Here is a 15,299-nt window from a genome sequence, read left to right on the forward strand (position 1 = left end):
CAGTGGTGGCTTCAGTAGGGGAGACAGAGGGCTCCTTTCTGGGGAAGGGCTGGTCGGGGTCTGAGGCGGCCTCTGTCTCTCCTGCAGGTCTGGGAGGAGGTTTGAAACCTCAGAAGCCAGGTGAGCCAGAGCCCTCCCCATCCCTGTCCTGCACCTCCTCCTGCTGTCCTTCCAGAACCCCCCTGCCCAATACTGTCCCTCACATCCCTGCTTTTACTCTCCAGGATATGGCAATGGCAATGGGCTGGGGGCCCAGCCAGGTGAGGGGGCGGGGAACAGAAGGAAGTGGGGGGATATTGCTGGAAGGTGGAGGGCGAGGTGGGCAATAGCAGGAACCACATCAGGTGGCTGGGTCACCTTGTCCCCAGAGCAGATTGTGGCCCATGGGAGCTGGGCTCTTTCTGGCCTGGCCACTCTCTCCCCTGGAAGGTGTGTCTGCCCTAGAAGCCACCACAGGCGGGTGGCTTGGCCATGTGGAGGCCAGGAGGGAAGCCTGGGGGCGGCACTGGCCTGGGCTCACTGCCCCCTCCCTTCCTCCCTATCTAGGTCCCTGCAGTGGTGGGGTCCCTCCATGGCTTCTTGCCAGGCCTCCCGCTCCAGGGATCCCTTCCGATAAAGCAGGTGGCTGGGACCTGAAATCCCAGCCCCCTTCCCCAGTGCAGAACGGCAAGTTCCCAGGTCAGTGCGGATGAGGGACCTGAGGGGCCCTGGTGGGTACCTGGTCCCAGGAGGGGCTGGGTCTGGCTAGGCCACTCAGAATCCCCCAGGCCTGATCTCCAGCAAGTCAGTGAGGAAAAGCCTGAACTCTGGCCCTGAGACCCCACATGACCCCCAATATGGCAGCTCCCCCAGCCCCTTCCCCCATGGCAGTCTGCAGCATTCCCCACCTGCCCCACCCTGGGCTCACTCCTGTCCCCTGGCTTTCCTTCTAGTACCTACTCCAGCCATCCAGTGGGGGCCAAAACCTCAGGAAGCAGGTGTGCGTCTGCCTTCCCTGCCCCACCCAATGCCAGATCAGGTCATTCCTCCATCTCCCTTGTTCCCTGGGTCATCTCAGGTGTTCAGTCACCTTAAGGCCAGGAAGTCCCTCTCTGAGTCTACCCTTGGTATCTCTTGCTGCTTTCTTACCTCATTTCTTCTGGTTCCATTCCTTGTGGATGAGGAGAGTCCCTTCCTCCTCAGAGTCTGGAAGGTCCATACTGGGCCCCCAAGGAGTTCAGGAAAGTCTGGGTCCTCCCTGCTCATCTCTATTCCCCTCACAGGGTAGCAGCCTCCGAATGGCTACAGACCAGGAGCAGAACTGGGTGAGGAGGCCCTTCACCTGAGTTCTCCCTCCCCTCCCCTCCACCAGCCCAGGAAGCAGTGAGGTGAAATCGGCTATCTCTGACCCCTGTTTCCTCTCCCCCAGGCTTTGGTGGTGGCCTCAAGCCCCAGAAAGTCGGTGAGCTCCCGGGTCCCCATCTTGGGCATGAGCTGTGTCTCCCTCACAGCGAGTGCTCCTTGTCTGTCTGTCAGCCTTCGTCCTTATCCACCCAGCAATTATGTACTATGCGCTGGACCACAGTGGTGGCCAGAGCCGGTGGGACCCTGTCTCAGATGAGGGCAAAGTGACAGACTCAGCAGACAGAATGGGAAGTGCCCAGAGGGAGGGAGGGACGGCTTCCAGAAGGTGGGCTCCACTGGGTTAGCTGGATGATGGTGGGGGATTGTCGGAGGTCCTCTCTAGGCTGCCTCTGAGTCAGACTGTCTGCCCCTCCCTGTCTCTCCATGAGCAGGTCACCCTGGCCCCCCCAATGCTGCCCCCGCCCCATCCCAACCAGCCCCTCTCCCACCGCTCTCCTGCAGGTTTTGGTTACAGGAATGGTGGTCTGGGAGCCGGGATCTTCCCTGAGGCCCGCGCACAGCCAGGTGCCTGGGGCTGCTGGGTAGGGTGGGGTGGGGCTTTCTGGGCTCAGGGGCTGCTCCTGCCTCTGACCTTCTCTTTCCTCCTCCAGGGTTCCCTGGGGCTGATGGCTTTGGAATGGTGAGTTGGACCCAGGGGACACCATGCAGGGGGTGGGGAAAGGGATGTCTAGGGGTGGGGCAGGAGGTAGCTGGGTCTCTTGCAGGGTATGAGGGGGCAGCAGTTGTGCGCCCCAATGTGGCTGCTCCAGCCCTTGGAGGAAATGGTAAGAAACGCTGGGGGAGCAGAGGGAACCCTAGCAAGGGCGGCGGGGACCAGGCTGAGTGGGTGAGGGGCACTGAGACCCTGGAAGGACTGGGCATCCTGAATGTACAACCCTGGTGGGCAGGAGTCCCAAGCCGGCTCTCCTCCTTCAGGTCAGGCCTGGGCCCCGAGGGGCTCTCCCTGGCCCTCCCTCCAGCCCTGGGGGGCCAACTTGAGGCCTAGATATGGGGCTGGAGGTGCATATCCAGAGGTCAGGAGCCAGCCAGGTAATGGGGTGTTTCGGAATGGGTCATCAGGGGTCGGGTGGCTGTGGAGAACTGGGCTCTGGGCCCTGGACCTAGCCGTACAGCCCACCTTATAGCCCTGCAGAGATGGAGGGAGGGCACTCCTGGTGGAGGGAGTAGCAGGGGGACAGGAGGGACTCAGTGTTCTCACCTCTGCCCCTCCCCCCAGGGCCCTATGGGCAGCTGAGGCCAGAGCTGGGCCCTGGGCCCTTAGGTGAGCGGGGGTCTCCCAGGGCCTGGGGTAAAGCTGGGGTGGGCAGGAGGACTGCGAAGTCCTCTGATGACTGGGGTCCCCTGGCTTGTCTGTGTGCCTTAGGGAGCCCTGAGGTGAAGCGAGGCAGCAATGGCCTGATGGGAAATGGCTATGGAGGTGAGAGGGAATGCAGGGCCCCTGCCCCCACTCATCCCATGCCACCATCGTTGCCCCTCCAGGCTGCACTGGGGGACACCCCCAGCCCTCGGGGGGGGACATATAGCCAGCTCTCAGGCTACCTGTGTGTGTCTGCTGGTTGACTGGCCTCAGAGGCCAGGGGAGGGAGAGGACTCATGTCCCCCAGGAGGTGAGGAGGGAGCCAGGGCTCACCACGGCCCTGCTCTGCCTCTTCCCAGGCCGCTGTCCTCTTGGGAAATGCTGAGCACCAGAGCAGATTTACTGCCCACCCTGAGCTCCTCTGTATCAGAGCCTGGCCTGCCAGGCGAGGCTGGCCAGACCCTCGGGCTTGGCCTCTGGCCTGGAGTCTCCTGCAGGCTGCAACTATCAATAAAGGCAATGTGCTTCCCTGTTTGCCTCTGTGTGCTGTGTGCAGGGGATCACTGGCTGGGTTGGGGGCCAGCTGGGGGCCCCTTATTCATTCCTTCAACAAACATCAACACAGTTGTGTGCCAGGGGCTGTGCTCCAGATGGGAGAGATGTGAGAACTCAGGCCTGCCCTTGGGGAGGGGGGCATCATGTGGTCACAATCTGGCGATGAAACCATGTCCAAGTTAGAGGACTTGTGCGTCATTGGTGTTTTTTTTTTTTTCGTCATTTGTGTTTTAATTTATAATTAACTTATTAAAATGATCCAACTAAAAATCTCATTTTCCTTAAGCCATTATACTTGCTTCCAGACCTCATTGTATTGATTGACCTTATAATTTGGATGTAAGACTCACTTTCACATTCTTTGATTAGTACTCAATTAGATTATAAATTTGACAGATCAGCTTCTCCCTAAATATTTAGCATGCTTTACAAGCCTGATTAATTCATTTCCCTTAGACACTTCAAATAATTACACACAATCCACTTGATCTCTTAACAGGGTGAGGGGGTGGTGTACGTGTGTACAAATCCAACCAGCAACTTCTTCCTAAGCACTTAAGGGGCTCTTGGAAATGAGCCCCTCTTGGAAATGAATAAATCAGACATTTAATATCTCAGATTACTGAATACTTTCAAACATTTTAAAAAGCCAGTTACTAATCCAATGTCGGTAATCAGTGCTACTGGATTGCTTCGTTTTCTCATCCCATGATTATAAGTTTAATCACCCAGAAATGTGGAAGCAAATTACTCTCCTAGGCTGGGTCCAGAATGGAGGTTGCACAATTGGGGATTGATCTGCTATTCTGAACTTTGACCCAGGGCTTGGCTAGTCCTGGAACCAGTCTCTTTGAGCCTCTGTTCTGAGCTGTGCCTTCCCAAGCCTACACCTTTTGCAATCTGGTGAAGTTTTGTCTTAACTGAAGAATTCCAGCTGAATAGAGTTGATGGGATTTGGCACCCTATGAGGAACTCAGCTTGTCTTTCTGTGGCCTGATTTAGGATAACAGGTGTAGACCAAAATCTGACTGCAGTATGCACAAGGTTTTGGATTGATCAACCTTGAGGAGGTTGTGTAAACATTATTGGAATTCCAGACTGATTTCTCTTAGCCTACCTTATTTAATTTGCTCTATTTGAGAATCATTATAGACTTTTGCTTTTTCACAGAAGTATTGATTCTTTAAGAATATCATCTTGGGCTTCCCTGGTGGCGCAGTGGTTGAGAGTCCGCCTGCCAATGCAGGGGACACGGGTTCAAGCCTTGGTTCTGGAAGATCCCACATGCCGTAAGTGGTTAGGCTCGTGCGCCACGGCTTCTGAGCCTGTGCTCTGGAGCTCGTGAGCCACAACTGCCGAGCCCACATGCTGCAACTGCTGAAGCCCTTATGCCTGGAGCCCATGCTCCACAGCAAGAGAGGCCACAGCGGTGGGAGGCCCGTGCACCACAACGAAGAGTGGCCCCTGCTCCCCGCAGCTGCAGAGGGCCCGTGGGCAGCAATGAAGACCCAACACAGCCAAAAATAAATTAAATAAATAAATTTATTAAAAAGAAATAAATAGGGCTTCCCTGGTGGCGCAGTGGTTGAGAGTCCGCCTGCCGATGCAGGGGACGCCGGTTCGTGCACCGGCCCGGGAACATCCCACATGCCGCGGAGCGGCTGGGCACGTGAGCCATGGCCGCTGAGCCTGCGCGTCCGGAGCCTGTGCTCCGCAACGGGAGAGGCCACAACAGTGAGAGGCCCGCGAACTGCAAAAAAAAAAATAAGTAAATAAAATAAAAATAAATAAATAAATAAATCCTGGATGTCATTTCTCTCTTTTTTTGGTCATTTCTTTAAAAAAAAAATCATCTTGTGTTTCTCTGACCTGAGGTGTGGAATAAACCACATCGTCTCTTTACTGGAGAACAGGATTAAGAGCAGCATCTGGGAACAGGGGCCACAGAGCAGACTGTCTCAGTAAGGGCAGTGGATGATATCCTTTCTAACCCACTGAGAAATGTTCTAATATTGTTTTTCTTTTTAATTTATTTATTTTTGGCCGCGCTGGGTATTCATTGTTGCATCCGGGCTTTCTCTAGTTGCGGCGAGTGGGGGCTACTCTTTGTTGCGGTGTGCGGCGTCTCATTGCGGTGGCTTCTCTTGTTGCGGAGCAAGGGCTCTAGGCGCGCCGGCTTCAGTAGTTGTGGGTAGTTGTGGCTTGCGTGCTCTAGAGAGCAGGCTCAGTAGTTGTGGCGCCCGGGCTTAGTTGCTCCGCGACATGTGGGATCTTCCTGGACCAGGGCTCTAACCCGTGTCCCCTATATGCACAGACGGATTCTTAACCACTGTACCACCAGGGAAGCCCTCTAATATATATATATATATATATTTTTTTTTTTAATAAATTTCTTTTTGGCTGCACTGGTTCTTTGTTGCTACATGGGCTTTCTCTAGTTGCGGCGAGCGGGGGCTACTCTTTGCTGCGGTGCACAGGCTTCTCATTGTAGTGGCTTCTCTTGTTGTGGAGCACAGGCTCTAGGCGCACGGGCTTCAGTAGTTGTGGCACACGGGCTCAGTAGTTGTGGCTCGCGGGCTCTAGAGAGCAGGCTCAGTAGCTGCGGCGCAGGGGCTTAGTTGCTCCATGGCATGTGGGATCTTCCCGCACCAGGGCTCGAACCCGTGTCTCCTGCATTGTCAGGCGGATTCTTAACCACTGTGCCACCAGGGAAGCCCTCTAATTTTTTTTTTTTTTTTTTTTTTTTTTGGGATGTGGGCCTCCCTCTGCTGTGGCCTTTCCCGTTGTGGGGCAAAAGAAAAAGTTTAATTTAAAAGTTTAAAAAACCTTTTAATGTCATATACTTCATCCTCCTTTTTTTTTTTTTTTTTTTTTTTTTTTTTTGGTGGTATGTGGGCCTCCCTCTGCTGTGGCCTCTCCCGTTGCGGGGCACAGGCTCCGGACGCGCAGGCCCAGCGGCCATGGCTCACGGGCCCAGCCGCTCCGCGGCACGTGGGATCCTCCCAGACCGGGGCGCGAACTCGGTTCCCCTGCATCGGCAGGCGGACGCGCAATCTAATATGTTTTAATAAAGATTTCTATATTCCAATTTTAAATAGATTGACCATTTCTCATTTTTTCCTGATTGTCACCCATCTGTGTTGTTTACAACCGTTCTTAACAACGTTAACGCAAATGCTGCATGTCAAGCTTTGCTTTTGAATTGATATCATTTCATCTTTTCTGTAGGATCATTCATTGGGAATTTGCGTAGATCTTGACCTACACCAGGAGCATCACTCCAGAATCCCTAAGGGCAAACCCCCCCCAAAAAGAGATCCATACACTCTCCTCATTGGCTGTCGTAGGGAGGGCGGGCGGGGCTGTAGAGGGGGCTGCGCGACTAAATAGACCCTCAGGCCAGTTGGGGGCGCCCACTGCACACGCAGCGCCTGGCCTCAGGGATGGTGAGGGGTGGAGCCTGCGGCAACTCGGAATACTGTGACTGGCTGGAACTGAGGGAGGGGCGGGAAGAAGAACTTGACAGAGAGCGCTGCTGCCTCTGATTGGCTGCCAGTGACAGCTCGTGCCAGCCGGCGGGAGAAACGCACAGGTCGCCGGCGCATTGGCCTTTGATTGGCTAGAGCGCGGTGGCGCACGGCTCCGATTGGCTGGGCCTCTCGCAGCGCGGCGCGTGGCCACCTGCTGGAGAAACAAGGCCTCCGCAGGCTGTGCGCGCGGGGACCTGGCGCGGCGGTGGTGGCCAAGCTGGCGGCCCGGCTTCCTCGCTCCCGTTCGCATCCGCGGCTGGCCCGCGCCCGCGTCCACTCGCGGTTAGGCCGGGCCCGCGCATCTCTATCCCTGACCCCACCGCCTGCTCCGTCCCTGCCGCACCCGCCGCTGCCCGGACTGCCGCCCGGCCTGAGCCCCGCGCCGCCGCCGCCGCCTCCCTCGGCGCTCTCCCTGGCCGAGCTGCCGCCGCTGCCCGCGCTCCCGCTGCGGCCCAAGCCGCTGGCGCCCTGGGGCCCCGGCGCCCACGTGGCGCTGCCCGACCTGCCGCCCGAGGCCTGGGCTTCCGCGCCGCCCGCCGCCGCGCTCGCCCTGCAGGACCTCCCGCGCCTCCCCGCGCCCGCGCCGCCGCCCGCGCACCTGCCGTTGCCGCCTCTGCCCGAGACCGCGGTCGCCGCCACGCCAGGGCCCGTGGGCGCGCGCGGCCGCCCGCCACTCAACACCGAGCCGCCCCCGCAGCCGCTGCCGCCGCTACCCGCACGACCGTCGCCTTTCAACGTGCCGGCGCCGCCTGCGCCGCTCGACCCCTGGCCGCTGCCCGCCTTCCCCCCGCCGCTGCCACTGCCGCCCCCGCCTCCGCACTTTTTCCTGTCTCCGCCGTGCTGAAGGCCCGGCCCTCCCCGCCCCGGAGGGGCTGCGGGCGGGTGAGTTGGCAGCCCTGCCTGGATTCAGGGGCTATGCCCCTCGCCGCCTTACCCGCCGGCAGGTTCAGAGGGCGTGGGTCGGAGCCCGGCTTGGGGAAGAAAGAGGGCGTGTCGGGAGCAGCCCAGCTTTGGGGGAGGAAGGAGCAAGTCTGAAAATAAGCTCGTTTGAAGATTGGGGCCATTTCTTGCATTTTTTCTTACCGTCCTACAGGAAGCCTCTTGCCTGGTCATTTGAGAATGTAACTAATCCCTGGTAGTGATAAACTGGCTGGTGATCTGGGCAGGTGGGGCTGGGGAGCCCACAGCACGCGGCTTGAGGAAATAAAAACAATTTAAAAATACTTTTACTAGAGTACGCAAAATGCCTCATTTTCCCTTGTACAGTAAAGGGTTTGGATGCCATTGCTAAGGCCTTCCTCTGCTGAAGTTTGTATGGCTTCTTGGAAACTCAGAACCTGTCTTCCAAGTCTTAAGAAGTCAAGCTTTCAGCTGAAATAGATCCTGGGGTCCCTTGGGCCTGGGCGCACGGAGAGAACAGCGATGTTGATGGACAGTCGATACTGGGCCTTGGAACAGGAGTGTCACATGCAAGGGCTCTGAAGTCATCCCCAAGGGACAGGAAAGCTCCCAGGGTGAGTCATGAGAGGAAGCCCCTGTTCTCTCCCCATCTTTACCACCTCCCTTCATCACCCCCCTCCCCCCTTTCTCCCCAGCATGTACAACGCAGAATAAAGTTCCCTTTGTTACTCAGGTGGCTTGGTCTCAAGTAACCAGGCAGACGTCCTATCTCAATGGGCTCTTCTACAGCAGCTCAGGAGTGGTATCAGGAAGCCAAATTGACCTTGGGGGACCTCTGAGAGCCTGGGACCTGCCAGCAAGAAAGGCAGTGTATGAGTTTCCTGAGACTGCTGTAGCAAATCACCACAAACTGGGTGGCTTAAAACAGAAATTTAGTCTCTCTTGGTTCTGGAAGCCACAAGTCCAAAATCAAGGTGTCCCAGGGCCATACTCCCTCCCAAGGCTCTAGGGGAGGATCCTTCCTTTACTCTTGCAGCTTCTGGTGGCTCCAGGTGTTCTTGGTTTGTGGCTGCATCACTCCAATCTCTGCCTCCATCTTCATATGACCTTCTCCCTTGTAGCTGTGTCTCACATCTCCCTCTTGTTTTTCTCTTACGACACCTGTCATTGGATGTAGGGCCCACCCTAAGTCCAGAATGCTCTCATCTTGAGATCCTTAAGTACACCTGCAAAGACCCTTTTTTCAAATAAGGCCACGCTGACACGTTACAGGGCTTGAGACTGGATATAGTGTTGGGGGCCACCATCCAATCCATACAGGCAGTGTGCTCTCCCTTGTGGGGCTGGCCCACCTGCCACGCTGTCTTTCAGCTTCCCTAAAGCATGTGTTAGGGCCTACCCCTTGCTGAACCTGAGCCTTGGGTGCCCTTGGAGTACTCGCGCAGGATCCAAAGGCGCTAGTGCCTTGATAAAGCTCTCACTGGCACAGGAAAAAAAGTAGACTGACTTTCCCCTTTGCTGAATTGTGGCCGAGTTCGCATTCCTGCTGGCTTGCTGCTTCCTCTATGCTCTTTATGTCCTGTAGCCCTCCTCCCTCTGAGCCGAGAATCAGACAGTAAACAGGAAGGACAAGACTGAATGTGGGCTCCTAAAGAAGACAGCACTCTCAGAGCTTCAGATGGCTAACTGCTGCTGGTTGTAAGCTGACAGTTACGACGGATAATAAAGTTGTTACCCAGTCAATGGAGTCGGCCCCAGTTTACAAATGAAACTGCCATTGTGCTCTTGATGAAATACTCCTGTCCCAACTTAATACCTACAATAATACCTAAGGTGTGCAGGGCACTTGCGGCCCAGCCAGTGCCTTTGGCAACCCTGGAGGTAAGCAGGGCAGGCTTCTCCCTCTGGTTTATATCCAGGAGACACCCGAGATTAGGCAGTTGTGACTTGCCCAGCAAGGTCCTGGGGTGGGGTTGACACCACGTCTGACCCCAGAGTTCACTGATCTGCGCGCTGCGAGTGGAGAGCACTCTTTGCTTTCTGAGACAGGGACATGGACACGGTGAAAGTGAACCTGGGTGGAGGGTGGCTTCCCGTGTAATCAGATCCAGATGCTGTTCTGTGCAGAGACTTCCCCATGACGCAGGGAGCCTCGAGGAGTGGGAGGAGGAGGGGATGGCTGGCTCTGGAGGAAAGGACAGGATGCAGGGAGGATGGCTTGAGGGAGGCTCAACATGGTCGGGGGGGGGTGGCCCGGCTGGGCTGCGGGCTGCACTGCCTTCGGGGAAAGAGGCACCAGGAGGCCCAGCTTAACCCTCAGGAAGCTCAGCCAGCGTTGCTGGGCAAGGAGCTGGAGGCTTTGAAGTCAGTCTGGGGTTGCATCAGGCTTGTCCTGTTTCCCACGTGTTCTCTTGGCCAAGTTCCTTAGCTCTCTGAGCTTGCTCCCTTGTCTGTAAAATGGGGGCATGAGTCCGTGAGAATTATTACGGGATGTCAGTGTTTCCTCTGCTCCTTTTGGTTCAGGAGCCAGGGGCTTTCTACCTGCAACTTCCGGGCCTCAGGTGCCTCCCCAGGGAAACGGGCGATGCAGCCTTTGGGGTTGTGCAGCCCCCATAGCTACCTCCATACCCTCCTGGCACCATGGTGGCCACAGTCAGTTCCCCTCTTTTGTCCTGTTCCCCTGTAAGGGGAGCGAGATGGACAATAGGATTGGAGTTAACCCCCCCCCCCAACTTCACCTCCATCTAAGCTGAGCTGCAGTCTCTTCTGCCCACCTGAGCCGTCCACCCGAGCCGCCCACCCCTCCGCCCTCCCAGAGAGAACAAAGGTTAGTTTCAGTTCTGTCGCTCCCTGAAGGGGTGAGGAGGGCAAGCCCCCCTCCACTTCCTTGGTTTCCTCCCTCAGTGGTACAGCGAGGAAGGTTCTCCTCCCCCACTTTCCCAGGAGGTGGCAGATGAGGTGGGGCTTCCTGCGGACTCGGTAGAGTGTCATTGAGATGGTAACTACACAGAGGGGGTCCAGGCCTCTCCCGTTGATAGCCTTCCAGCCCGAGTCCCAGGCCCAGCCTAGGCCCCAACTTTAACCCTTTGGTTCCCAGATCCAGCTGAATCCAGGTTGACCAGAGGACCTAAGAGAGGGCCTGGGGCCTCCCAGCCGTGGCCTAAGGAGGGCTAAGGGCTGAGGGCTGAGGGTGGGCAGTACATTCCTGCCCAGGTGCCCTGGGACTCTGACCTCTGCTGCCCATCCCCCCCCACACACACACACAGTGTACCTCTCCTAGTTCTCTGACAAATGTCCCCACTTTTACTCTCCGTCTAGGCTGTGGAGGAGGCGCCTTATCAAGAGGGGGAAAAGTGGGAGACAGGTGGGAGGAAGCTGAAGCTGCCCCACCCCCGGAGGCAGGTCTGGCTGGGACTGGTTTCTGGGGGCGGCGGCGAGAGGGGTGTCTTCATCCTCTGAGCGCCCACCTCCCGTGTGGCAGTGCAGGGGTAGAGTGTAGACATGTTGGGCCAAAGAGGAAATGGGATCTAAGAAGTTTAGGGTCCTCTTAGTGCCATCTCTGGGCACCATGTTTACCTGGTGTGTGTAGTGCCCACACCAGGCCCCATCACGACGTTGGGGGGAGGGGGTTGGAGCTGCCCGTGGAACTGGTGGGCCCTTAAAGCAAGGCCCAATTGCAGGCTGACCAACTGTCCCCGTCCTCCCCCACCCCGCTACACAGGACTCAGTGCTCAAACCAGGAATGTACTAGGCAAATCAGGATGAGTTGGTGACCTTATGCCCAAGGCAAGAGGCAGACTGTCTCCAGGCCTGGGGAAGGAAAAGGCCCTGGGCTGAGGCTGCCCAGGATGGGAGGCCTTTTGTGCAGGTCGGTGGGCCCTCCAGAGATCCGGGCTGGCTGCCGCTCCCTGACACCTGCCTGCCCAAACCTGTGTGACTGGATTCCTGGTGGCCCCAGAGGGAGCCCACTGAAGGCTTGCCTCTATTTGCCCTTCTTCTCAACCACCCCCCTACCCCCATGAAATCTGAGGCCTGGGGGCGTGAGGAGGCACTAGATGAGCTGGACAACCTGCCAAGGGTTCCCCCTGCCCATCACAGCCAGCAGGGAGCTCTGGCCGTTTCCCAGCCAGCTAGCATCAGCACCCTCCTCCCGTCTTCAGGCCGGGGCCACCAGGTCAGCCCATACCAGTTGATCTCTGCCCCTCTCTGGGGAGACACCCAGTGTGGAGAAAGCTCCAATCATTGGAGTCCACCTATCAGACCCACTGGCTGGCACTGGCCTCAGTTGCTCCATTTTAGGGGAAGGGGTTCTTGTGCTTTTCTGGGGCACCCACCCCTTTGCAAATCTGATGAAGATATAAACCTCTCTTCCAAAAAATTGCTAAAACCCATTCCCAGAAGCAATGCAGCCATTTGAAATTAGAATCCTTTATAAATGAAGCCTCACTGGGCAGGTGAGGAGGCACCTAGCACCCCTCCCCTCCCTCAGGGTCATGGAGTGGTGCAGCGACCAGGTGTGCATTGGGGGGCCTCCCACCCCTGCCCCCACAGGCCAGGTGAGCTCCAGCTTCCTCAGGAGGAGGGCGGGTGGAGAGCCTCTCCCCCGGGGGTCCTCCCCACCACCCTGGAGAGTGGAATTTTCATCAGCCCCCAACTCCCTTTTCACACAATAATCCTCAGTTCTTAGCACCCAGGGAGGGGCTTGAAGGAGCTCATGGCCTGCCCAAAATGAGGGGCTCCTGTTTGTGTGCTTCTCAAATGGATTTTTTTTTTTTTTTTTTTTTTGCGGTACGCGGGCCTCTCACTGTTGTGGCCTCTCCGGTTGCGAAGCTCAGGCTCCGGACGCGCAGGCTCAGCGGCCGGACGCGCAGGCTCAGCGGCCATGGCTCACGGGCCCAGCCGCTCCGCGGCATGTGGGATCCTCCCGGACTGGGCACGAACCCGAGTCCCCTGCATTGGCAGGCGGACTGTCAACCACTGCGCCACCAGGGGAGCCCTCAAAGGGATCTTTGACCCAAGGAGGCTAAGGACCTTGACCTTCCATGAACTGGCCCCGGGTGGGGGGAAGGATTTGAGCCATGGTCTGTGTGACTTCCAGGCTGGCCCCACGAGCGGAGTCACAGGCTCTGAGGGGGTCTTCAGGAGGGGTGTCTTTCCTGAGGACTGTGGGGCAGGGCTCAGGGACGCCCTCCTCTGTGGTGTCCCACTCCCCGAGGAACAGAGTTGGGTGCTGGGGCTGCACCCCCACGGAGGGCTCGCGCCCCTGTTACTCTCCCCTTTACCCCTCCCCCACCTGCACAACGGGTTCTTTGTCCCCCGCCCCCAGACACCCTCAGCTCAGCCCCCAGTTTCAGCAGCAGGGGTGGGGATGGCACACCTGAGCTGATGTAGAAGTTGGGGGGGGTGGTTTTCTAGGCCATTGCCTGGGTGATGCCACCTGAGCTGAGCGCCAGGCACCTGTTGCTGGGGAACAGTGCGGGCGGGGCCCCTCCCTCGGGAGCCGCCAGCGCCACTGGGCTGAGACGGGAGACAGATCAGATTCCAGAGAGTCCCCGGTTGGCGGGCAGGTGGACAGGGGCGGGGTGTGTGATACTGGGGAAGCTGGTGCGTTTGCATCACGGGGTGGGGGAGAGCAGAGACAGCGGGGGGCGGGGGACAGTCGGCTCCCCAAGATGCCCTCCCACTTCTGTCCTGAGCCAGTTCCTTTATTGCCCCCCATTCCTTCCTCCACAGCCGGTCCTCAGTCTCCCCATTCCTTTGTCCATGGGTTCCCACGGCATGGAAGTTCTTTCTTCCCCTGTTCCATCCTGGTCATGACCCACCCCCCCCACTGACCCTGAGGCCCCATCCCACCCCCAGCCCCGCCTCCTCCCATCACTCTGGCTTCCCCAGTCTCGGCCTCTCTGCTCCTCCCCTGCCTTGGCCTTAAAACCCCGCCTGCAACCAGGAGCTAGCAGAGTCGCCAGGTGAGCCGCTCAGCGTGAATCTGCACCAACTCTGGGGACACGTCTCTCTTCAGCCTGAAGGTGGGTCGGGAGGGTCCGTGCAAGCTGGGTCAGACAGGCGGCTCTGGGACCTGACTACAGGGTGGCAGGAGCAGCCGCTGGGCATCTGAGGGGCGACGGGCCCCTCGAAGGGACACCAGCCGCTCAGCTGAGCAGGACTTGAGGTTGATTTCTGTTTGTGGAGGTTCAGAGACACATCTGTGAGGGGCACGGAGCGAGGAGGTGTCTTGCCAGAGGCTCACAGATGTGAGGACTGTCTTGGTCAGAGGACGCTGACTTACGCTCCGCAGCATCGGACACACTCCTGCAAATCAACCAGGCCTCCTAGAGTTGGGAAGACCTAACTGAGGGGACAGATGGCTTCGACTGCTCTTGAACTCCTGGGCATGACCCTGGCTGTGCTGGGCTGGCTGGGGACCCTGGTGTCCTGCGCCCTGCCCCTGTGGAAGGTGACCGCCTTCATCGGCAACAGCATTGTGGTGGCCCAGGTGGTGTGGGAGGGGCTGTGGATGTCCTGCGTGGTGCAGAGCACTGGCCAGATGCAGTGCAAGGTGTACGACTCGCTGCTGGCGCTGCCCCAGGACCTGCAGGCTGCCCGAGCCCTCTGTGTTATCGCCCTCTTGCTGGCCCTGCTTGGCCTGCTGTTGGCCATCACGGGTGCACAGTGTACCACCTGCGTGGAGGATGAAGGAGCCAAAGCCCGCATTGTGCTCACCGCGGGGGTCATCCTCCTCCTTTCAGGCATCCTGGTGCTCATCCCTGTGTGCTGGACTGCCCACGCCATCATCCAGGACTTCTACAACCCCCTGGTGGCTGAGGCCCTCAAGCGGGAGCTGGGAGCCTCTCTCTACCTGGGCTGGGCGGCATCTGCCCTGCTTATGTTGGGCGGGGGCCTCCTCTGCTGCACATGCCCCCCGCCCCAGATCGACCGGCCCCGGGGACCGAGGTTGGGCTACTCTATCCCCTCCCGCTCGGGTGCATCTGGGCTGGACAAGAGAGACTACGTGTGAGGTGAATGTCCATGGAAGCCTGCTGCTTAGAACCTTGACCTTGTGCTGGATGCCCTGCCCTAACCCTTGCCTTCTACTGTCAATCCCTCCCCCAGGTGAAACCCACTTTACAGATGCTGGAGCCCAGCCCGGCTGCAGAGCTAGTCTCAGCGGGCCTGACTGAGTCTAGACCCTCCTCAGATGGTCCCCATCTCCACCCAGGCAGGGTGCCCTGGCTTGCCCCTGCTTCCCCCAATTTTCTCTCTTCTGCTGTCTCTTCTTCAGGCTGGCCCTCCTCTTCCTCTGAGCCCTCCCCTGCCCCCAGAACCTGGGCCTCACCCAAAGGGCAGTAGCTCCTTATGCCCTCCCTGGCCTGGAGTTGGTCCCTTCTGACCTGGCCACTACCAGCATCCAGAGGCCCAGGACAGGTCGTCTGGGAGCAGCCACTCTCCTCCAGGCCTGGAGGCCCTGCCCATCATCTCCCCCAACCTCAACCCCACCTTTGAGTAGGGAATAAATAGACCATTTGTAACTCGGCTCCTTTGATCTGTGGTTGGGCTGGGAAGACCTGATGGCCTCTCCTGGGTTTGTCAGACCAAGGCTTGCTCCAGGAGGTCCT

General features: G+C 58.1%; 1 protein-coding gene and 1 long non-coding RNA gene across 2 annotated transcripts; both read left to right on the plus strand.

Moving 5' to 3' along the window:
• Nucleotides 1–7,426: 7,426 nt before the first annotated feature.
• Nucleotides 7,427–9,581, plus strand: LOC114487719 (uncharacterized). The gene is made up of 3 exons (XR_003683035.2): nucleotides 7,427–7,668; nucleotides 8,053–8,300; nucleotides 9,272–9,581. It is a non-coding gene; the product is annotated as an uncharacterized lncRNA (long non-coding RNA).
• Nucleotides 9,582–14,047: 4,466 nt separating this feature from the next.
• CLDN9 (claudin 9) lies at nucleotides 14,048–15,193 on the plus strand. Its single transcript, XM_007100025.3, has one exon. It carries the CDS (start codon nucleotides 14,048–14,050, stop codon nucleotides 14,699–14,701), a length of 654 nt encoding a protein of 217 aa, XP_007100087.2. The 3' UTR covers nucleotides 14,702–15,193.
• Nucleotides 15,194–15,299: the final 106 nt, after the last annotated feature.

This window comes from Physeter macrocephalus, chromosome 14 (assembly GCF_002837175.3).
Source record: "Physeter macrocephalus isolate SW-GA chromosome 14, ASM283717v5, whole genome shotgun sequence".
Lineage (NCBI taxonomy): Eukaryota > Metazoa > Chordata > Mammalia > Artiodactyla > Physeteridae > Physeter > Physeter macrocephalus.

Bases quoted from the DNA above. Each gene is read 5' to 3' on its own strand.
- CLDN9 (XM_007100025.3), top strand. From the start codon at position 14,048: ATGGCTTCGACTGCTCTTGAACTCCTGGGCATGACCCTGGCTGTGCTG.